At 42.7% G+C, this 24,423-nt stretch overlaps 1 protein-coding gene across 1 annotated transcript in view; it reads right to left on the reverse strand.

Annotated features, from left to right (window-relative positions):
- Positions 1-5,642: 5,642 nt before the first annotated feature.
- Positions 5,643-24,423, reverse strand: part of LOC122540036 (parathyroid hormone/parathyroid hormone-related peptide receptor-like) — a 91,216-nt gene continuing 72,435 nt past the window's right edge. The window contains exons 13-14 of the mRNA XM_087977608.1: positions 15,920-15,961; positions 5,643-6,076 (exon numbers count right to left, since the gene is read on the reverse strand). Coding sequence (XP_087833734.1) covers positions 5,708-6,076; positions 15,920-15,961 — 411 coding nt within the window. The 3' untranslated portion in view covers positions 5,643-5,707. The remainder of the gene's footprint in view (positions 6,077-15,919; positions 15,962-24,423) is intronic.

Genomic DNA, 24,423 nt, shown 5'->3' on the forward strand with positions numbered 1-24,423 from the left:
CCAGTTTGGGTTCTACTAGGGCCACTCAGCTCCTGACTTCATTACAGCCTTGGTTCAAACATGGACAGGAGAGCTGCATTCCAGAGGGGAGGGGAGAGTGACAGCCCTTGATACCAAAACCACTTCAATTGAGCCTGAGCAAAACTGGAATCAGGAGTATCAGGAGCAAACTCTCTGTTGGTTGGGGTCAGACCTGGCACAAAGGAAGATAGTTGTGGTTGTTTGAGTCACTCATCTCAGTTCCAAGGCATCTCTGCAGTGATTCCTGTGCCCAACCATCTTCAGCTGTTCCAGCAACGACCTTCCCTGCGTCATAAGATCAGAAGTTCATTGATATTTGCAGTACTCAGGACCTTTCATGACTCCTTACACATTGAGTCTGTCAGTGTCCAAATGCAGCAAGAGCTGGACACCATCCTTGAGCTTAGGCTGTTAATTGGCAAGTCATATTCATATCAGGGTATAACCATCTTGAGTGGGAGAGAATCATTTCATGGTGTTACCGTCAGTGAATCTCCCACTCTCAACACCCTGGAGGTTATCACTGACGTGGGCTCTCGATAAAACAGCAATGACTACAAGAGCATGTCAGTGGCTAAAACTCCTGCAGCAAATAACTCACCTCCTGACTTCCCAAAGCCTGTCCACCACCTACAAGGCACAAGTCAGAAATGTGATGGAATACTCTCCCTTGCCTGAACAACACTCAAACAACATCCGGAAAAAAGCAGCCTGCTTTATTGGCATCACATCCACAAATTCCAATCGCTCCACCACTGACGTTCAAAAGCAGCAGTGCGTACTCTCCACAAGATGCACTGCAGAAATTCAGTTAATCTCCTTAGCACCTTCCAAACCCATGACACCACCACCTCCAAGGTCCCCTCCAAGCCATTCCCCTGACTTAAATATATTGGAGGCAGTTCAATGAGTTTGGTTTATGAGAAAAAATCAGACTCCTCGGTTCATTTCCCCTGGAGTTTAGAAAAGCTACATTCAATTCGATTGAAGTTTACAGTATCCTGAATGGTCTTTTTTTTTAGATTAGATTTTTTTTAGATTAGATTACTTACAGTGTGGAAACAGGCCCTTCGGCCCAACAAGTCCACACCGTCCCGCCGAAGCGTAACCCACCCAGATCCATTCTCCTACATTTACCCCTTACCTAACACTATGGGCAATTTAGCATGGCCAATTCACCTAACCTGCACATCTTTGGACTGTGGGAGGAAACCGGAGCACCCGGAGGAAACCCACGCAGACACGGGGAGAATGTGCAAACTCCACACAGTCAGTCGCCGGGTCTCTGGCGCTGTGAGGCAGCAGTGCTAACCACTGTGCCACCGTGCCACCCACAAAGGTGAACATGGAAAGGATGGTGGGGCATCCTTTCAAGATAGAAATGAAGGCAATTTATTTTTCTCTCAGAGGCTCTGTATTTGGAACCCTATGCCTCAGAAGGTGGTAGAGGCAGAGCCATTGAATATTTAAGGTGTGGGCAGATAGATAGTTTCTTGTTAGGCAGGCAATCAGTTGTTATCAGGGATGTATGGGAATAAGGAATTCTAAACACGCAGATCAGCTGTGATTTACTGAATGGTGAAGTAGACTTGAAGGGCCAAAGAGGATACTTCTGCTCCTAATTCAAATGCTCATAAATGTTTGTAAATCTATCACATTCCTTCAATGTTTTTGGGCCAAATTCCTGAAGCCCTCTCCTAACGGAATCCGCCCACCACACAGGAACTGCAGCAGTTCAAGAAGGTAGCCAGTTCTGAGCAAGGGTCACCAGACTTGAAATATTAACTCTGATTTCTCCGCACAGATGTTGCCAGACCTGCTGAGCTTTTCCAGCAACTTCTGCTTTGTTTCTGATTGATAGCATCCGCAGGTCTTTCAGTTTTTACTACTTTCTCAAAGGCAACTAGGGACAGGCAATAAGTGTTGACACAGCCATTGCTGGACAGGCTGAATATTTAAAGCAAGCTCCTGCTTTTGCTCTTATATCAGACGTATTCCCTTATCCACTGGGGAGGTGTCAGAGACTGAACACAGCTGTACAATAGACAAGCTTCACTCAGGGATAGGCTTCCCAATTTCTATTCAGACTGGTGATAGTGAAACACAACACGCAGATTAAGAGTCCATCTCCCCTATGGCCTCTCCCCATTCCCCATTCTGCTCTCCCATATGCAGTATAGCCCTTATCTCTCCCACTCCATTGCTTGTGTTAACATTTCTGAGTTGAGTTCATCTGGGTTCCTGGCCCATGACTGAGACAGCATCACTATACATTGCTGTAATAATTCATCACCCATTGCCTTGGGAGTGTGGGGTCACTATTCGTAAACATTGGTGCTGTTAATTATCACAGATTCTGCAGGTTCACATGGTTACAGCTAACACTTCACTTCCATTTGCTGAAAACAGAAATTTCATTTTGGGGAAATTAGTTTAATGATTGGGGTCTTCACCTTCCAATCCATCAAGTTGTAATCTATCAGAGTCTGACCCACTCTGTGAATCAGTCCTTTATTGAGGACAGGAATTGTCTCGTGAGAAATATTTTGGTGTCATGACACATCGATGCTTGGGAATCACAATCCTCTTTCTTACTCCCATGTAAGCATTCTACATCAGTAGATTGGACCTTGAAGTAACAGTCATAGACTTATACAGCTCAGAAACAGACCTGTCAGTCCAACCCATCCATGCCAACAAGATATACTAAACTAATCTAGTCCCATTTGCCAACATTTGCTCCATATCCTTCTGAATCCTTCCTCTTCATACACCCACCTAGATGCCTTTTAAATGTTGTAATTGTATGAGTCTCCACCACTTCCTCTGGCAGTTCATTCCATACATGCACCACCTTCTGCATGAAAACGTTACCCCTCAGATCCCTTTTAAATAGAGTCATAGAGATGTACAGCATGGAAACAGACCCTTCGGTCCAACTCATCCATGCCAACCAGATATCCCAACCCAATCTAGTCCCACCTGCCAGCACCCGGCCCATATCCCTCCAAACCCTTCCTATTCATATACCCATCCAAATGCCTCTTAAATGTTGCAATTGTACCAGCCTTCACCACATCCTCTGGCAGCTCATTCCATACATGTACCCCCTCTCCGTGAAAACGTTGCCCCTTAGGTCTCTTTTATATTTTTCCCCTCTCACCTTAAACTTATGCCCCCTTGTTCTGGACTCCACTACAGTAGAGAAAAAGACCTTGTCTATTCACCCAATCCATGCCCTTCATGTTTTTATAAACCTCTATGAGGTCACCCCTCAGCCTCCAACACTCCAGGGAATCAACCCCCAGCCTTTCAACCTCTCCCTATGGCTCAACTCCTCCAGTCTAGACAACATCTTTGTAAATCTTTTCTGAACCCTTTTAAGTTTCACAACGTCTTTCCTATAGCAGGGAGACCAGAATTGAACACAGTATTCTAAAAATGGCCTCACCAATGTCCTGTACAGCCACAAGATGACATTCCAATTCCCATACTCAATGCACGGACCAATGAAGCCAAGCATATCAAACACCTTCTTCACTACCCTGTCCACCTGCGATGACACTTTCAAGGAACTATGCGTCTGCACCTCTACCCCCTTTTTTGGTAACACTTTCCAGGGTTGTATTGTCTAACTCATGCCCTGGCTTGCAATATCTCACGTGTATTTAAATTGTTGGATGGTTACCCTGATCAGAGTGGGGAGCTGGCTGTGTTGGAGTATCTGACTGGAGGAGATTTGCACCTCTCCTATCTGATATGAAGTTATTTCAGAGAGATGAACCTGCAATACTGAGAGGCTGGAACTGGCAGAAAACTGTACCAATGGGTTAAAATGCAGAGATTTTCCACTGTCACAGTTCTCCTGATCTGTGATCCTTAAAGCAAATGTAGCATTACACATTTATTCCACAAATTAATACAGGCAATAGGCACAATATACATGATTTGCCGAGATACTAACTCTGAATGGGGCACAGGTCCTCATACACTTAGTCTCACAGGGGTATGGGTCCCTTACTCACTGACTCTCACTGGAGTACAGCTCCCACACACACTATTTCTCACTAAGGTATTGGTTATTAGGTGTCAGATATACACTAAAGCGACATAATTAGTGAGTCAATGTTGGTTGGATATTGTGCTCTGAGTCTATTCCAATGTGTCCCCCCAGCTCATTTCCACACAACCAGATTAGCTGCAGGAACCTTTGGCTCAGTCAGAGATTCAGGTCCACACAGAGGAAACCTACACATTCTGCTCTCTGTGGTCAGACCAAGCTGATACATTCCTGAAATCTTTTATTTGTGTCACTTTATTTGCTCAGGACAAAAATACTGTAAGAAATTCTCATCTTTGAATGGGTGAATTCATTTTGGGAATGTTTTTATTCATGAAGACTCTGAGTAGGATCAAGTCTGTTGCTTGTCCACCATCTAACAATATTTGTTTTGTATACTTTCCCGTTGATGTAACTCAGAATCTGCAATTGTCAAAACAAGTTACCCTTAAATTTCAAGTGCAGTGACTGACTGGAAGAGGTTACAGTTGAAACTTTATTGCTGGAACAGCACAGCAGGTCAGGCAGCATCCAGGGAACAGGAGATTCGACGTTTCGGGCACAGGCCCTTCTTCAGGAATGGCCTGTGCCCGAAACGTCGAATCTCCTGTTCCCTGGATGCTGCCTGACCTGCTGTGCTGTTCCAGCAATAAAGTTTCAACTTTGATCTCCAGCATCTGCAGACCTCACTTTCTCCTGGAAGAGGTTACACTCAGCAATGTTAGGAACTCTGAGGTTACGTTCATTTCTCATCCCGTCTCCTGTAGGTTATAACAAAAGCACTGACTGCTCTCAACAAAGTGACCATTCTTCAAACATAGATCAGAATTTGAATGTTGCCGAACAATTGTAAAATGAGTGAGGTTCTAGCTGTGTATTCACTCAATATTGTCTGTGGAAGGAGCAATGGGTGAGGGTTTATCAGTGATCAGCAATGAGCAGTTAAGCACTATCTATAATTATTAACAGCATGCAGTCTTTGCTCAGCAGCAGGAACATTACTTGGCCATGTAACTGCATTCAGCTGATGATTATCTAACAGGGCCGTTACACTGCAGTCTCTCTGTCAAGGGAAACAGTTTGTTTCATCAGCAGAATTGCTGGTGTCAGAATTAGCACCCAACTGTGAAATCAAACCGCAGGAGATGACATCAAGATGTTGAACAAAATGCAAAACAAAGTCGGGTCTGTCACCTCATTGTGGCCGCAATAGTTGTCAGAATCATGTACAAGTGTTACTCTCTCAAGGTTTCCGGTTACACGCAGTCAACATATGACAAAGTTTCAAACAGGAAGCTAACTGTGATGACCCCCAACCTCGGGTTAGCATTAGGGCAGTTGACATATTAATGTTGACACTATATTGACAGGAGTGTCGTTTTCCCCTGAATTAATTTCTGCAGTCAATTAAATAGTCACCCATTCCCCGTGTACATCCAAACTTGTATGGAGCAAAAACCACAAACATTCATGAGATACACTGACTCCAGGCTGTGAATCTTTGTTAGTCCCTCCTTCATACTCACTTCACCTTAAACATTACTCAGTAGCACTGTTTAGCTCAAATGCAACATTATTGTTTAATCAATAAAGGAATGTTTCAAGCTATAACACCATCTAAGCTTTTCATAACACTGTTTCCCATTGATTGTGGAGAGGGGTCTTCAGTTTCTGCTGTTCCTCATTTGCAAAATGGTCCTTGCTTTCTCCCTTCCTCATGGTGCTATGCAGGGTTGGAGAAGGCAGTGAGCTTTCTGACTGAGATGTACTTGTGATGCAGCCAGGCAGCTTGGAGAGTGAGGGTGGCTGTGGTACAGAGTGCCTGGTGTTTGTGTGCAGGGTAGACACTCCTCTGGTAGCCAGGCTGTTGCTGATACTATTGGTAACGTGAGAGGTCACTGCTCCATAAAGGCAGCTGCTGCCAGTTCTCATCTTCTGATTAAAGTTCAGAGCGAGATTCCTCCTGAACCAGGATTTCTTTATTTCTGCCTGGACCTGGTAAGTACAGAGCACAGAATAAAGCAGCTACAGCGCACAGAATACAACATAGAGTTACAAGGCATAGTGTGAAACACACAGTTACAGAGCTCAGAATAAAACACAGCACATAACCAAATACATGTTGAGGGGAACACGATGTTGCTGCAATGTTGTAGTTAAGATTAAGAGGCTACTTATACTCTTGCAACTCCTTAGAGTGCAATCCGTTTTCTCTGTAGCAAACCCTCTTGACTCCAAAGCAGAACATCATGGGTTCAGGCCCAGTCATGGTCACTGCATTTAGTTAGAAATTGAATTGAGTGCTTCTTGGCTTCAGATGACCAGTGCCATATGAGGGCCTCACTGCAGGAATGCAGCTGGGGAGTTTGAATAAAGACAGAATACAAGCTACACTGTGCACCATGAATGTGTGTAAAATAGTGTCAGCAGTGGAGTTGAGATTGAGAGTTAAAGAGCTGTAATAGGAGGGAAGCTAAGAGTCAGGACAGAAATCACAGGTTCACTGCTGCTCCAGGCCCATGCCCTCAGTCCCAATTGCAGCCCCAACCTGAGCTCAGTGTCCCTGCACCCAGTCCTGAGCACTGTGGGCCCCGAGAATACTGTGACCTGGTTATTGGGTCTTGGTGTGCCCCCTGTTCTGAACTGAGCACAGCAATTAAAAGTGAAATGCAGAACTGTTCAAAACTCTTAAAAGTCACTGCAAGCTACTGACAAGGATAAATGAGTAAGAAGCAAGCTGCAGGTGAATCACTGGGAGACTCCTGTCAAAGTGAGTGGCATCATGAAACAGAACTACCTGTAATAGCAAAAATACGAGATTATGACACATTTACTGAATAAGTCCAAGCAATGTGGAGAGGCAGCTCAGACAGCGCAGTCTGTGTGACAGTGAGGAGCAAAGTAGCAAATATCCACAGAAAAATGAGCAGGAAGATCAAGGCCAAGGAACAAGTTGCCAATATTATGAAGAGAAACACAGAAAAACAAAGACAGCACATCCATTGCTTGAAGCATAGTGTTTTATCTATGAGAAGCTTAACCACTTTTCGAAGTGTTTAGCTCAGAAGAAAATAAATACACCTCTAAAATCTATTGAAATTATTGCAATAGAGAGGTTGGATGATGGTTCTGACAAATTGAGTGTGGGTACAAGATAGATACTGGACACGGTGGCACAGTGGTTAGCACTGCTGCCTCACAGCGCCAGAGACCCAGGTTCAAGTCCTGCCTCAGGAGTTTGCATATTCTCCCCGTGTCTGTGTGGGATTCCTCCAGGTACTCTGGTTTCCTCCCACAATCCAAAAATGTGCAGGTCAGGTGAATTGGCCATGCTAAATTTCCCGTAGTGTTAGGTGAAGGGGTAAAATGTAGGGGAATGGGTCGGTGTGGACTTGTTGGGCCGAAGGGCCTGTTTCCACACTGTAAGTAATCTAATTCAACTGACATCTTCGAGCAGGTTGGTAACATCAAGTCTCAAAGAGAAAACTGGTTTGTAATTATTCTGATAAAGACAGTGGAAGGAGAGAATAAAACAATATAAAATGCAAGGTGGACACTGATCCTTCCACCGAGCATCACAGATCCACGTGCAGTAATACCAGGAGATGATATGAAAGGCTGTGATTTCTGAACAAAAAGGTTTTTCCTCACAATTTGCTAACGGTTTTGTGTCCTCCATATTCCAAATAAATATGTCTGTACTGTGGGGGTCTGAACAGTTCTTGGGAAAATCGAAACAAAAACGTAATCTCTATAGGACTGTCTCTCTTTCAAGAGAAATGACTCATGATGGTTTAGGCTGAGGGTCACTTGTGTCAGGTGAAAGGAGAGGTTGAGGGCAGTCCTTCATGGTAACCTTGGCCTGTGCGGGAATTTAACTCGTGTTGTTGGCATCACTCTGAATCACAAGGCAACTTAGCCAACCAACCCCCTTGGAAAAATATCATTTGCACAGAAAGAGGAGGGCATTCAATTTCTTGATCCTGTTCAACAATTCAACTCTCTAACAGTTGGCCTGTAGAAATTCAGCGTTCTGAAATAATTACAGCAGAGAAAAATGCTGTACTAGTGAAGAAAAAAATTATGAGCCATTCATTCTATTCCCACCCTCCAGTGCCATGGTCCATAGCCTTGGAAGTTAGAATAATTGGATGCAGATCCAGACAGATACCTTTTAAATGACTTGAGCTATGAGGGTAGAAACAAGGATCAGGAAGAGAACATATTGCCCCTTGATCAATAGGATCATGGCTAATAGAACCACATTCCTGTCTGCATCTGTTCACAGTTCACCCCTTGTTTACCAAGAATCTTCAAAAAATTCAAAGACTGCTTTCAGCCATGCATAAGAATTCATACAGTGTATTCGGAACAGTTTCTGTGAAAATAATGTTGTGGATCCAAACAGGGATCAGACTATTTTGATAATGGATTTGATGATGTGTAATGAGGCAAGTTTGAAAAAAATAATCTGAGTAAAATATCCCCAAAGGCACATTGACTGTTACTTGGTAGAATTTAGCATTCAGTTTGTGGAGGAGGAACTTGGGTTGGAAAAAAATTGTACTGAACTTATGTAAGGGTAATTATAAAGGAATGAGGGCACAGCTGGCTGGAGTGAACTGGGACAGGGGTTCAGCAGCAAAGACAGTCAAGGCACGATGACAGGCAGGAGGCTGGTTTGCATTCCAGTCTTTTTGTCTCTAACACTGACAGACATGGCTCAGAGCAAAGATATAGCCCAGTGAGAAAGGAGAATTCTAGAAAAGGGATAACCCAACCATAAAATACCAGGGATATTAAGGACAAGGCAGTCTTGATCAGACAAACCAGGGCAGGGCTTGCACATTTAATGGTAGGGCCCTGAGGAGTTTTGTCAAACAGAGAGACCTTGGGGTGTAAGTTAATTGTTCCTTGAAAGTGGCATCGTAGGTAGAAAGAAGGCATTAGGCATGTTTTCCTTCATCGATCAGAGCATTAAGAACAGGAGTTGAAACGTCATGTTCTAGCTGGAGATGACAATGGTAAGGCCACTTTTGGAGTACTGCATGCAATTCTGATTGCCCTTCTGTTGAAAGGACATTATTAAATTGGAAAAAGGGTAAAAATGAATTATAAGCATGTTACTGAGACTGGAAGGTTTGGATTATAGGGAGAGGCTGGATAGATTAGGAATTCTTTTCCGCAGGAATGTAGGAGGCTGAGGGGTGACATATAAAAGACTCACTTGGACAATGAAAGGAAAGGTTTAGAGGAATATGGGCCAAATGCAAGCAAATGGGACTAGAATAATTTAGGAAACCTGGTTGGCATGGACAAGTTGGGCCTCAGGGCCTGTTTCTGTGCTGTACATCCCTATGACTCTAATTCAAAGGTACACTTGAGTTTCTGTGACAGGAAGGTGCTCAGCCTGAGAGAACTCAGTGCCGACTGTAGTGGCAAAGACTGGAGATCTGGAATCCCAGAGAATAGGCACCAAGCAAAGCCACACATCTCAGCAGGAGCAAAGTGAGAGCTCAGATGAGTATCCCAGACACTCCACCAGAGATTAACAGTGTTCCACATGCCACATGGATTGATAAACATGCAAACAAACAAATGAAGGAATGCAAAGGAAACCTAATACCAAAGTCACAAAATGACAAGATTGGCTTGTCAGATACAGTGAACACTAACAGAAAGATGTGTCTAAGGCAACAGAGGGAGCTGGCAGAGGTAGCTGGGAAGATTTTGAAAACAACCCAGAGAGCACATCACTCTAACTAGCAGGCCTTGAAATGTTCACAACTGCATGTGCACCATCACACAAGATCCACACATTTTAAAAGTCATGTGTACCATGTGTGTAAAGAGAGTGACAAAAGAGGGACTTATTAGAATAATATAAAACAATGAACTGCAGATGTTGGAAATCTGAAACAAAAACAGAAGTTGCTGGAGAAACTCAACAGGTCTGGCAGGATCTGTGCTGGGAAAGCAAAGTTAAAAAACTTAGTTTTATCCCCCACACACCCACTTCAATGAATTTTGGGCATGACATGAGGTTGAACTCTTCTGTTGCCTTTGTCTCCATGCCCATTTCTTTGGACAAGAGTCCTGTTTCATCTTCACCTGCCACCAACACTCTCCTTCCACCTGGACCCTTCCCCTTTGGCCTTTTAGCTGTACTTGACCTGTTCATCAAGAACTATCAATATGACATCAATTGCCCTAATGTCTCTGACTCCTTTACCCATTCTAATCTATCTCCCTGTGAACTTACTGCATTCCGTGCTCTCTGATCCTGACTGTGTAAATAAGCCGGCTGACAAAGGTGGTGCTGTTGCTGTCCGGCATACTAACCTCGACAATGTGGAGGCTGAGATACATCCTCCTATCTCTCCTTGGACCTTGACCCCATCATTGAACATCAGGCTATTGTGTCCACAATGGTCACTAATTTCATCTTCTCTGGGAAGCTATTAACCTCCCAGCTCATAGCCTCCTAACCCCATACAGCCCCACCTAGCCCGCTTCTACCTCCTTCCTAAAAATCACAAACAGGATTGCCTGGGCAGACCCATTGTTTCTGCCTGATCCTGTTCCACAGAATTCAGCTCATCCTACATCATCCTACATTGTCCAGTCTCTTCCCACTTAAACCGTGATTCTTCTGATGCTTTACATCAGTTTCAAGATTTCCTGTCCACAGACACCAACTGTATCCTCTTCATCATGAACCCACAAATCTTTCCACATCCATCCCCATCAGGTTGGCCTCAGGGCTCTCTGTTTCTTCCTGGGAAAGGCCTGAACTGTCCCCATGTGCCACCACCCTGCTCTGCCTGGCTGAGTTTGTCCTTACTTTGAACAACTTTTCTTAACTCCTCCCACTTTCTTCAGATCAAACTGGGAACCCGCTTAGGACGCAGTTTCTCCTGTCTGTTTGTGGGGTACGTGGAACATTCCTTGTTCCAGTCCTATTCCAGTTCCCTCCCACAACTCTTTCCCTGGTACATCAATTATATCATTCATGCTGCTTCCCTCTTTCATCTGGAATTGGACAAATTTCTTAATTTCACTTCCAATTTTCACCCTGCGCTTACCTTCATCTGGTCTATCTGACTCCTCCCTCCCCTTCCTTGACATCTCTGTTTCCATTTCTGGGGATAAATTGACCACTAATATCCATTTCAAACCCACTGACTCCCACAGTTACCTTGAGTATAAATCCTCACACCCTGCTTCATGTAAAGAGTCCATTCTGTTCTCCCAATTTCTCTGTCTCCGTCACATTTGTTCTGAAGATGTCAACTTCAAAAAGGGGGTCTTTGAAAAGTCCACCTTTTTACTCAATCAAGGATTCCCCATCACCATGATTTTCAGAAGCCCCAGCTCTCTCTGACCCAACTCCAGCACTTCAGCTTTCACTCCTTCTCCTCCCTCCCACAAGTACAAGAGGATGTCCCTTATCCTCACCTGACCATCCAACCAGCATCTGTATACAAAGGATCACTAGCTACCATTTCTGACATTTCCAGTGGGATGGCACCACCAGACACATATTCTCCCTTGTCAACCTTCCATTGGGACTGTTTCCTCTGGGACACCTTGGTCCACTCTTCTTCCACTCCCAACATCTCCCCACCACCGCCTCAGTACCAATCGCAGAAGGTGCAACACCTGCTTATTTACTTCCTCCCTCCTCACTATACAAGGCCCCAGACATACCTTCCAGGTGAAACACTGATTACCTGCACTTCACTCATCTAGTCTACTAATCTATTCAATCTAGTCATTGCTCACAATGTGGTCTCCTCTACACTGGGGAGATGAAATGCAGACTGGGTGACGTTTTGAGGAAACTTTACGTTCTGTCAGCAAAAAAGCTTCCTGTTGCCTGCCACTTCAACATATCTCCGTGTTTCCTGGCCAACGTCTGTCTCAGGCTTGCTGTAGTGCTCCAGCAAAGCACAGTGCAAGCTGGAAGAACTGCATCTCACTTTCCACCTGGGGACCCTGCAGCCATCAGGACTCAGTACAGAGTTCAATAATTTTAGATCCTGAACACATTCTCCCATGTACTGTACCCACCCCCGCAGCCATGACTTTCAGCACAGCCACCCTATTTTCACCTACTCATTTCTCCTTCCCTGCCTTACTATTTCCCATTCCTTTATCTGCTTACCTTTCTTCCTCCACTCTGGGCTTCATTTCCATCTATCCCCTCACTCGTTTTCACCCTGCACCCACCTGCCATCAGCATAAATACCACCCCTTCCTAGCTTGTATTAATTCTGAAGAAAGGTCACCACACTCAAAATGTTAACTCTGTTTTCTCTTCCCAGATGCTGCCTGACCTGCAGAGTTACTCCAGCAATGTTTAGTTATGTTTCTCATTAGAATAATAAGCAGTTCTGCAATGCATGGGAAAGGTTGTTTGCAAAGTGAGTAACTCACAGTGTAAGTGCAATGTGTGTAAATTCCTTTTTATCTGTGTTTTTTTTAAGATGAAAAGGGGATGTTTGGATTGAAATGTAACATTGTACAAATGTGCTCCATGCATGACATAGTCATGTGACCAACGCATGAAGAAGACTCACTGCAGGCAATCACCTCACAGGAAGCTCTAGCAGAAGCAGGAAGCAACAGTGTAGCTCAGGAACACAGAGACCCATGTCCCAGACCGACTGCCCCAGACTCACTGTCCCATTCTTTGAGTCATGGAGATCTGTAGCACAGAAAAAGGCCAGTCGGCCCTTCGCTTCCATATTGGTCCCAAACAATCACCTAATTATTCCAATCTCATTTTCCAGCCTGTGGCCTTGCATGCCTTGGCATTGTATGTGCACATCTAAATATAAATGTTATGAGGATTTCTGCCGTTGCCACTCTTAAAGGTGATGAGTTTCAGATTCCCATCTTCCTGCCCCTTACCTTAAAACTACATCCCCAGGCATTGATCCTTCCTCCATCAAGGGGAAAGAACATAAGAACCAGGAGCAGGAGTAGGCCGTCCAGCCCTTCGAGCCTGCTGCGTCACTCAATAAGATCATGGCTGACTTTCTTGTAGCATCAGCTCCACTTACCTGCATTTTCACCATATCCCTTAATTCCTTTATGTTTCAAAAATTATCTACCCTAGTCTTAAAAGTGATTACTAAGGTAGTGTCAACTACCTCCCTTGGGCAAGGAATTCCATAGATTCACAACCCTCTGGGTGAAGAAGTCCCTACTCAATTCTGTCCTAAACCTGCTTCCTCTAATCTTGAGGCTGTGCCCTCTTGTCCTAGTTTCACCTGCCAGTGGAAACATCCTCTCTATTTCTATTTTATTGATTCCCTTCATAATTTTATATGTTTCTATAAGATCCTCCCCTCATCAATCTGAAATCCATTGAATATAATTGGAGTCTATTCAGTCTCTCTTCATAAGCCAACCCCCTCAACTGTGGAATCAACCTAGTGAACCTCTTCTGTACCCCCTGCAGTGCTTCCTCAAGGAAGGAGACCAAATCTGCACACAGTACTCCAGTTGTGGCCTCACCAGCACCTTGTACAGCAATAACATTACCTCTCTGCTTTTAAACTCAACTCCTTTAGCAATGAAGGACAAATTTCCATTTGCCTTCCTAATTACTTGTTGTACCTGCAGACCGACCTTCTGCGATTCATTCACAAGGACATGCTGCAACATTTTACTATTCACGTCATATTCCTTTTTACTGCTGCTCCTACCAAAACGTATGACTTCACATTTATTAACACTGTATTCCATCTGCCAGACCTTTGCCCACTCACTAAGTGTATCTATGTTCCTTTGCAAAGTTTCACTGTCCTCTGCACACTTTGCTCTGCCACTCATCTTAGTGTCATTGGCAAATTTTGACACCGCACACGTGGTCTCCAACTCCAAATCATCCTTATAAATTGGAAATAATTGTGGTTTGAACACCGATCCCGGAGGCAAACCACTAGTTACAGATTGCCAGCCAGAATAGCACTGATTTATCCCCACTCTTTGCTTCCTGTCAGTCAACCAATCCTCTATCCACACTAATACTCTACCCCTAAAACCATGCATCCTTATCTTATGCAGCAGCCTCATGTGTTGCACCCTGTCAAAGGTTTCTTCAGGTCTACCCAACCTATTTCCCTCATAATTTCATACATCTCAATCATGTCCCTACAGTGTTTGGAACGAGGTCAGCCAGGTGGATCTTATAGAACATGAGTTCCATGATTGCACAGTTAATCTGATCCAATCAGGGAGTCCTGGCTGATAGATATAAACAGGAGTGTCAGGGGTTCCTCTCACTCGAAGAGCCGGCTCTGTGCTAGCTGGATCAGTGTCATGTATTATATAAATAAAGGGTGACTTGGTGATGAGAAATGGGCTTTTGTGGAGTTATTTTAGTCCCCTCTCAATCTCCTCTGCTCCAAGGAAGACAACGCCAGCCTGTCCAATCTCTCAAACTGATACTCTCCAGTCCAGGCGACATCCTGATAAATCTCCTACGTACCCTCTCTAGCGCTATCACATCCCTTCTATAATGTGGATTATACACTTCCATCATAACCTGTCTGCTCTTAAACTCTATGCATCAGTTAATAATGGCAAGCTTCCTTATTAACCATTTTATCCATCTGCTCTGACACCTAAGGTGCCAGTGTATATGCACACCACGATTTCTTTGATCCTCGGTGTCCTATTGCTCATCATGTATTCCCTTACTTGTTTATTCAGATTGAATTCCATTTGCTACTAATCAGTTCATTTGACCAGCCATCTTCCTCAATTATTTACCAAAATGTTTTGTATCATCTGTGAAACTACTGATCAACCATCCTCCATTGAAGTCTAAATCATTTATAACAACAACAAGCAGCCAGGGTACCAACAGTGATCCCTATGGGACCCCACTGGACACAGACTTCCAGTCTAAGAAGCTCATCTCAATCATCACTGCTTGCTGCCATTCAGCCAGTTGTGAATCCAATTTACCAAAAGGTTACCCTTGCTATCAGGCTCCCATGCAGGACCTTAGCAAAAGCCTTGCTGAAAATTGCCTTCATCTACACATACTTTCCCAGACAGCTCTGACCCAGAGACAATGCTTGAATATTCTGAGCAATTGGCCTCTGCAGCCACACTTTCCCTGTAATGGTTGGAATTCTGATTTGTCATTCAGTAATGTTTCATTGATGTGAACCCACTGTTTGTAAGCATTGAAGTTATAAAAGTCTTTACTGCAGTGGGCTGGTGGGGCTGGGTCATTAAGTATGTTCAACAAGGAGATAGACAAATTTTTAATCAAGGAATTAAAGGAAATCAAGGGTTATAGGGAAATGGCAGGAAAGTGGAATTGTGGTATATCAGATCAGCCATAATCACACGGACTAGTGGAGCAGACACCATGGGCTGAAAGGCCTTCCTTTGCTCGTGTGTCCTCTGGTCTTACCTTCTTAACAGGGCTTGTTACAGATTTGTGTTCTATGTCACAAATCAACAAATGGTCACAACACATTGGTTGAATTATAGAAAATGTTGGAAGTACACAACAAGACATCTAATATTTGCACAGAAAAACAGCAGATTCCTGTTTCAGGAATAGACCAGACGTAAGAATGTACAGGGTAAGATTAAACTGGAAAGTCCTGCATGTTAGTACTGGACAGAACAGGAAAATGTCAGGAATAAAATCAGATAGAATTTGGTATGCAGCTACATAAAGGCAAGTAGATAAAAGGTTTTTTCCTCAAAGGGATGGATTTTTAACCAGTGTCCGAATCAACATCGAAATATCGATGTCACACTTCTGATTTGCAGTTTTCTTTACCTGAAACTTCAATGACTCACCTCCCCATTGCAGAAACAGTAAATAAAAGCAACAAAAAAGCCCTGTTTGGGGGAAAAAAAACAAAATCATTATCAAAATCATCAAATAACACTGAAAAACATTCAGCCCACTGAATCAATACTAACTCTTTCAAAGAGTAAACCAGTTGCTCCCTCCAACCCCACCCACCCCCCACCCCACCCCCCCCACCCCACCCCACCCCACCCCACCCCAACATCCCCACCCCCACCCCGTTCTTTTCCAGTGCCCTTGCATGTTGTTCTGCTGTAAGTAAGTTTCCAATTCTGCCTCGGGAGTTAAGATTGAACATATATCCACCATCCTATCAGACAGTGTACTCTACATCTTTACCACTCATTGTACAAAATCATTTCTCTTCAAGCCAGAACAAATACCAACATGGTTCTTCTGCCAATTACCTTGAATGTGTGCCTTAGTAATTGACCCTTCAAATCACTGGAAGCTGTTTCTCACAATTTACTTTCTCTAAACCCTTCATGATCTGAATCCCTCAATCAGATCTGTTTTTTATTTTCTTTGTTCTAAAGTAAACAATCCCAGTTCCTCTACTGTAACTGCACAAACCCCTCATCCCTGGAACCATTCCAGTAAATATCAGTTGCACTTCTCTCCAAAGACATCACATCCTTGCTGAAGTGTGGTGCCCAGGCTGGACACAATACTCCAGTTGGAGATGAAACCATTTTTCTATAAAATATAGAAAATAGGTGCAAGAGTAGGCCATTTGGCCCTTCAAGTCTGCATCACCATTCAATACAATCATGGCTGACCATGCAATTTCAGTATCTCACTCCCACTTTCTCTCCGTATCCCTTTAGCAAGGAGGCCAGAATGTGGCCCTGCACCAGCAAGTGCCATGTCCAGCTCCCTCTTGAATGTATCTAATGAACTGGCCCCAACAGCTTCCTGTGGGAGAGAATTCCACAAGTTCACAACTCCCTGAGTGAAGAAATTCTTCCTCATCTCAGTCCTGAATGGCTTACCCTTTATTCTTAGACTGTGACACCTAGTTCTGGACGTCCCCAACATCGATTAAGTCCAACTTCCTGATTTTGTGTGTGCCTCTATTTTTAAGTCCAGGAACCTGTCCAGTTTATTCACTGCTTTGTAACCAATCCTGTCAATTTTAAAGATTTGGTTACAGCTGTCTCCCTATTTAGCTTGCTTTGTAATTGCTCATTCTTTCAACTAAAATGTATCACCAAATGTCCCTGTCATGCATTGAATTCCATGTACCATGTTTGCACCAATTTCCATTCCCTCAGCCTGTCTCTGTGAAGCCTTTCACTATTTTCTTCCTAGCTTTTATCCAATTCTAAGTTTCACACCACCTGCAAATTTCAGAATTGTGCCTTTTCTGTGTCTTCCCATATGTTTCTCTGTGAGTATCCTTATTTGCTCACCTTCCCCATTTTGCCATGGTGGGGTGGATGGATTTGTCAAATGAATGGCAGAGTCCTTACAGCTGTACAGACTCTCCCTCTATGACATGCCCAAGTACAAAACAGGGGGAAGAAAATGTGAAATGGAAGTGATGGTCTGGCAGCTTTCAGCTTCTTTTTGTTGCCTTTGCTTGGGCTCCCATTGTTGTTGAAATTTGTAATTCCCACCATGCTCCCTCACACCATACACCCCCACAGCTTCCAGGCCAGCACTGCACACAAAAACACCTTCCCTACCCAATTCACTGGCAATATCCTGGTCTAATCTAATGTGGAGCCTGACTTCAATCCCACCACCTTAAGAGAAATGTTGGAATGGTACTAGAAACACAGGGAATGCTGGAGAAACTCTGCAGGTCTGGAAACATCTGTGGAGAAAGAAACCAAATTAACTGGATGTAGGTTTGTTTGCTGAACTGGAAGGTTTATTTTCAGTCGTTTCACCATCATACTAGTTACATCTTCGGTGAGCCTCCGGATCAAGCACTGCTGGTCTTTCCTGCTTTCTATTTATGTGTTTGGGTTTCCTTGGGTTGGTGATGTCATTTCCTGTGACAACATCATTTCCTGTTCTTTTTCTCAGGGGGTGGTAGATGGGATCCAAGTCAGTAGGCTTGTTGACAGAGTTCCGGTTGGAATGTCATGCTTCTAGGAATTCTCGTGCGTGTCTGTGTTTGGCTTGTCCTAGGATGGATGTATTATCCCAGTTGAAGTGGTGTTCTTCTTTATCTGTATGTAAGGATACTGGTGAGACAAGGTCATGTCGTTTTGTGGCTAGTTGATGTTCATGTATCCTGGTGGCTAGTTTTCTGCCTGTCTGTCCAACATAGTGTTTGTTACAGTCCTTGCATGGTATTTTGTAAATGACATTAGTTTTGCTTGTTGTCTGTATAGGGTCTTTCAAGTTCATTAGATATCAGTCTAATTCCCTTCTCTAATACTGTACAGATAACAGTCTAATTCCCTTCTCTCTGTAACACCATACAGATATCAGTCTAATTCCCTTCTCTCTGTAACACTGTACAGAAATCAGTCTAATTCCCTTCTCTAATACTGTACAGATATCAGTCTAATTCCCTTCTCTCTGTAACACTGTACAGACATCAGTCTAATTCCCTTCTTTAATACTGTACAGATATCAGTCTAATTCCCTTCTCTCTGTAACACTGTACAGATATCAGTCTAATTCCCTTCTCTCTGTAACACTGTACAGATATCAGTCTAATTCCCTTCTCTCTGTAATACTGTACTGATATCAGTCTAATTCCCTTCTCTCTGTAACACTGTACAGATATCAGTCTAATTCCCTTCTCTCTGTAACACTGTACAGATATCAGTCTAATTCCCTTCTCTCTGTAACACTGTACAGATATCAGTCTAATTCCCTTCTCTCTGAAATACTGTACTGATATCAGTCTAATTCCCTTCTCTCTGTAACACTGTACAGATATCAATCTAATTCCCTTCTCTCTGTAACACCGTATAGATATCAGTCTAATTCCCTTCTCTCTTTAACACTGTACAGATATCATTCTAATCCCTTTCTGAATGTCTTGATTGACCCTACCTCCACCACACTTTCTGGGATGGCATTCCTGATCTTAACCACTTCCTCATGTCATTGCTGTCTCTTTTGCCAATTACCTTAAATAATTGCTTTTCTGCTTCTCAGTTCTTTCACCAATGGGATTTAGTTCTCCCTATTTACTTCTGCCAGTGACCTTATGATTTTGACCACCTCTGTTAAATTTCCACACAGCTGTGCCTTCTTCAATGAAACCAGTACTAACTTCTGCAATTGATTATCAAACTGAAATTCTTCACCCTGGAGCCATATTCATGAATCTTCTCTGTACTCTCTCGAATTGCCTTCTCATCCTTCCTAAAGGCTGGTGCCCAGAATTGGACACAGTACCCTCGCTGAAGTTTTAACAAGTATCTTGTACAAATTCAACATCACCACCTCATTCCTGTAGTCTAAGCACCTATTAATAAATCCCAGGATATTGATTACTTTATTAACAATCCTCTCAAACTATCCTATCACCTTTAATGACTTAGTTCTTCTCTCCTGCATTTCATCGGAACATCAGAACAGGAGTAGGCTAATCAGACAGTTGAGCCTGCTCACTAGTCAATATGATCACTGCTGATCAAACACTTCATTGTCTTGTATCCATCCCATGACCCCATTACAGGTAGACAGTGTTGTTGAGAAGGTGCGTAGCATGCTTTTCTTCATTGCTCAGACCTTTCAGTTGTAGGAGTTGGGATGAGATGTCAAGGTTGTACAGGACATTGGTGAGGCCTCTTCTGAAGTACTGTGTCCAGTTCTGGTCACCGTTACTGGAAGGATATTATTAACCCGGAGCGGGGTCAGAAAAGATTTACCAAGATGTTGCCAGGAATGGAGGGTTTGAGATATAAAAATAGACTGGAAAGATTGGAACATTTTTCACTGGAGCATAGGAGGTTGAGGTTTATAAAGGTTTATAAAATCATGAGGGGTACAGATAAGGTAAATGACCAGGATCTTTTCCCTAGGGTGGGGGAGTTCAAAACCAGGGGGCATATTTTTAAGGTGAGAGAAGAAAGATTTAGAAAGAATATGAGGGGCAACGTTTTTACATAGAGTGTGTTTCATGTGTGGAATAAACTATCAGAGAAAGTGATGGATATGGGTACAGTTACAATGTCTAAAAGACATTCGGGTAAGTTCATGAGTAGGTTTAGAAGGGTATGGGCCAAGTGCAGGCAGGTGGGACTAGTTTAGTTTGGGAACATGGTTGGTGGGGATGGTTGGACCGTATGGGACTGTTTCCATGCTTTCTAACTCAATGATGCCATCGGTAACAGAAATCTATCAATCTCTGCTCTAACTATACTCGAAGACTGAGCTTCCACACTTCCCTGGGTAAGAAAATTTAAAAAGTTCACAACCCTTCGAGCTAAAAGATTTTTCTCATTTCAGGCATAAGTGGCATCTTATTTGAACAAGGGAAACATCTTACCTGTATCTACTCTGTCTATCCCTTTCAGCATTTTGTAAATTTCAATGAGATCATCTCTCATCCTTTGAAGCTGTAGAGAACACAGGCTCAGCTTACCCAATATCTCTTCCTAGGACACTCTTGCCTGGGATCAACTCTGGTGAACGTTTATTACACTCCCTCAATGGCAATTATATCTTACCTGAGATAAGGAGACAAAACTCGCACAGTACTCCAGATGCAGTCGAATGAAGCTCCTATACAGTTGAAGCATGACTTCACTACTCCTGTACTCATATCCTCTTGTGATAAAGCTAATGTTCCATTAACCTTCCTAACAGCTTGCTGCACTTGAATGTTAGCCTTCAATGACTTATTGACAAAGGCATCCAGGTCCATTTGTATATCTAGATGTTACAAACTCTTACAATTTAATACAGTGCTCTGCACATCTGTTACTCCCACCAAAGTGGATAACCTCACAATTTTCCACATTATATTCTATCTGCCATGTTCCTGTCCAGTCAATAAACCTGTCCAAGTCCTTTTGAAGATGCTTTCATCTTCCTCACAACCCACACTCCCACTTAGCTTTGTATCATCTGCAAATCTAGAAATATTATATTTGGTTGCCACCTCCAAATCATTGATAGAAATTGTGATCAATTAGAGTCCAAATACTGCTCCTTGTGGTACCTCACTAACCACAGCCTGCCAATGTGCGAATGACCCATCTATTTCTTCGCCTCTTTATGTCTCCTTTAAAATTGTATGCCCTTTCTTTTGGCCGTCCATGCTGTTCCTGTCCAAATGAATCTTCTGTGCATTGAGCTTCATATGTCATCTGTCGCCCATCTTGCCAATCTGTCTGTGCCTTTTTGAAGGTCTACACTATCCTCCTCACAGTTCACAAAGCTGCCAAATTTCATAGGCTATGCATTCACTGAAATTGTGTACCCTGAACAAGGTCATCAACGTCTATTAGAAAAAGCCAGTTTCTCACCACTGACTCCAGGGAACAAGTCTTCCCACAGCCTGAGAAACTTGCATTAACTATTACTGTTTCCAGTCTCTTGGTCAATTTTGTATCCATGTTGTGAGTATCCTCTTTATTTCATGAGCTCTAACTTTGCTCACAAGCCTGTTGTCAGCTCTGTATTGTTATGGACCAAGCCAGACCCCCTCAAAGCATTTCAAGAAGGGCTTATGCCCGAAACGTCGATTCTCCTGTTCCCTGGATGCTGCCTGACCTGCTGCGTTTTCCAGCAACACATTTTTAGCATTTTAAGAAGGTAGCCCAGACCCTAACGTTTCTAGTTGTTTTAAGCCGGTGTAAAGTGGATATTCCAGGAGAGATACAGCTGGCCCAACCACAGTTTTAAACTAAACAGAATTTATTTACAGACTACTGAGTGAAACACAAGTGAAAAAGAAGCAAATTTACAATAACTTAACCTATTGGAAAACCCAGTCAACTGGCCACTCCCCTTTCATAAAATATAGAACACTACAGCGCAGTACTGGCCCTTCGGCCCTCAATGTTGTGCCAACCTGTGGAACCAATCTGAAGCCCATTAGACCGACATTATTCCATTATCATCCATATGCTTATCCAATGACCATTTAAATGCCCTTAACTTTGGTGAGTACAGTATTACACTGTACAGTATCTGTACAGTATTACAGAGAGAAGGGAATTAGACTGATATCTGTACAGTGTTACAGAGAGAAGGGAATTAGACTGATATCTGTACAGAGTTACAGAGAGAAGGGAATTAGACTGTTATCTGTACAGTATTAGAGAAGGGAATTAGACTGATATCTGTACGGTGTTACAGAGAGAAGGGAATTAGACTGTTATCTGTACAGTATTAGAGAAGGGAATTAGACTAATATCTGTACAGTGTTACAGAGAGAAGGGAATTAGACTATAATTCGTACAGTATTAGGGAAGGGAATTAGACTGATATCTGTACAGTATTACAGAGAGAAGGGAATTAGACTGTTATCCGGACAGTATTAGAGAAGAGAATTAGACTGTTATCTGTGCAGTGTTACAGTGAGAAGGGAATTAGACTGATGTCTGTACAGTGTTAGAGAAGGGAATTAGACTGATATCTGTACAGTGTTCCAGAGAGAAGGGAATTGGACTGTTATCCGTACAGTATTAGAGAAGGGAATTAGACTGATATCTGTACAGAGTTACAGAGAAAAGGGAATTAGACTGTTATCTGTACAGTATTAGAGAAGGGAATTAGACTGATATCTGTACAGTGTTACAGAGACAAGGGAATTAGACTGATGTCTGTACAGTATTAGAGAAGGGAATTACACTGATATCTGTATGGTGTTACAGAGAGAAGGGAATTAGACTGATATCTGTACAGTATTAAAGAAGGGAATTAGACTGATATCTGTACAGTGTTACAGAGAGAAGGGAATTTGACTGATATCTGTACAGTATTAAAGAAGGGAATTAGACTGATATCTGTACAGTATTAAAGAAGGGAATTAGACTGATATCTGTACAGTGTTACAGAGAGAAGGGAATTTGACTGATATCTGTGCAGTGTTACAGAGAGAAGGGAATTAGACTGATATCTGTACGGTGTTACAGAGAGAAGGGAATTAGACTGATATCTGTACAGTGTTACAGTGAGAAGGGAAGTAGACTGATATCTGTACAGTATTAAAGAAGGGAATTAGACTGATATCTGTACGGTGTTACAGAGAGAAGGGAATTAGACTGATATCTGTACAGTGTTACAGAGAGAAGGGAATTAGACTGATATCTGTACAGTGTTACAGAGAGAAGGGAATTAGACTGATATCTGTACAGTGTTACAGAGAGAAGGGAATTAGACTGATATCCGTACAGTATTAGAGAAGGGAATTAGACTGATATCTGTATGGTGTTATCGACAGAAGGGAATTAGACTGTTATCTGTACAGTATTTCAGAGAGAAGAGAATTAGACTGATATCTGTACAGTGTTAGAGAAGGGAATTAGACTGATATCTGTACAGTGTTACAGAGAGAAGGGAATTAGACTGATATCTGTACGGTGTTACAGAGAGAAGGGAATTAGACTGTTATCTGTACAGTATTCGCGAAGGGAATTAGACAGATATCTGTACAGTGTTACAAAGAGAAGAGAAGTAGATTTATCCGTACAGTATTAGAGAAGGGAATTAGACTGATATCTGTGCAGTGTTATAGAGACAAGGGAATTAGACTGTTATCCGTACAGTATTAGAGAAGGGAATTAGACTGATATCTGTGCAGTGTTACAGAGAGAAGGGAATTTGACTGATATCTGTACAGTATTAAAGAAGGGAATTAGACTGATATCTGTACAGTATTAAAGAAGGGAATTAGACTGATATCTGTACAGTGTTACAGAGAGAAGGGAATTTGACTGATATCTGTGCAGTGTTACAGAGAGAAGGGAATTAGACTGATATCTGTACGGTGTTACAGAGAGAAGGGAATTAGACTGATATCTGTACAGTGTTACAGTGAGAAGGGAAGTAGACTGATATCTGTACAGTATTAAAGAAGGGAATTAGACTGATATCTGTACGGTGTTACAGAGAGAAGGGAATTAGACTGATATCTGTACAGTGTTACAGAGAGAAGGGAATTAGACTGATATCTGTACAGTGTTACAGAGAGAAGGGAATTAGACTGATATCTGTACAGTGTTACAGAGAGAAGGGAATTAGACTGATATCCGTACAGTATTAGAGAAGGGAATTAGACTGATATCTGTATGGTGTTATCGACAGAAGGGAATTAGACTGTTATCTGTACAGTATTTCAGAGAGAAGAGAATTAGACTGATATCTGTACAGTGTTAGAGAAGGGAATTAGACTGATATCTGTACAGTGTTACAGAGAGAAGGGAATTAGACTGATATCTGTACGGTGTTACAGAGAGAAGGGAATTAGACTGTTATCTGTACAGTATTCGCGAAGGGAATTAGACAGATATCTGTACAGTGTTACAAAGAGAAGAGAAGTAGATTTATCCGTACAGTATTAGAGAAG

The sequence above is a fragment of the Chiloscyllium plagiosum genome, unplaced genomic scaffold (genome assembly GCF_037043375.1).
Source record: "Chiloscyllium plagiosum isolate Xiang-an unplaced genomic scaffold, Cpla_swu_hap1 HiC_scaffold_32, whole genome shotgun sequence".
In the NCBI taxonomy this organism is placed as follows: Eukaryota; Metazoa; Chordata; class Chondrichthyes; order Orectolobiformes; family Hemiscylliidae; genus Chiloscyllium; species Chiloscyllium plagiosum.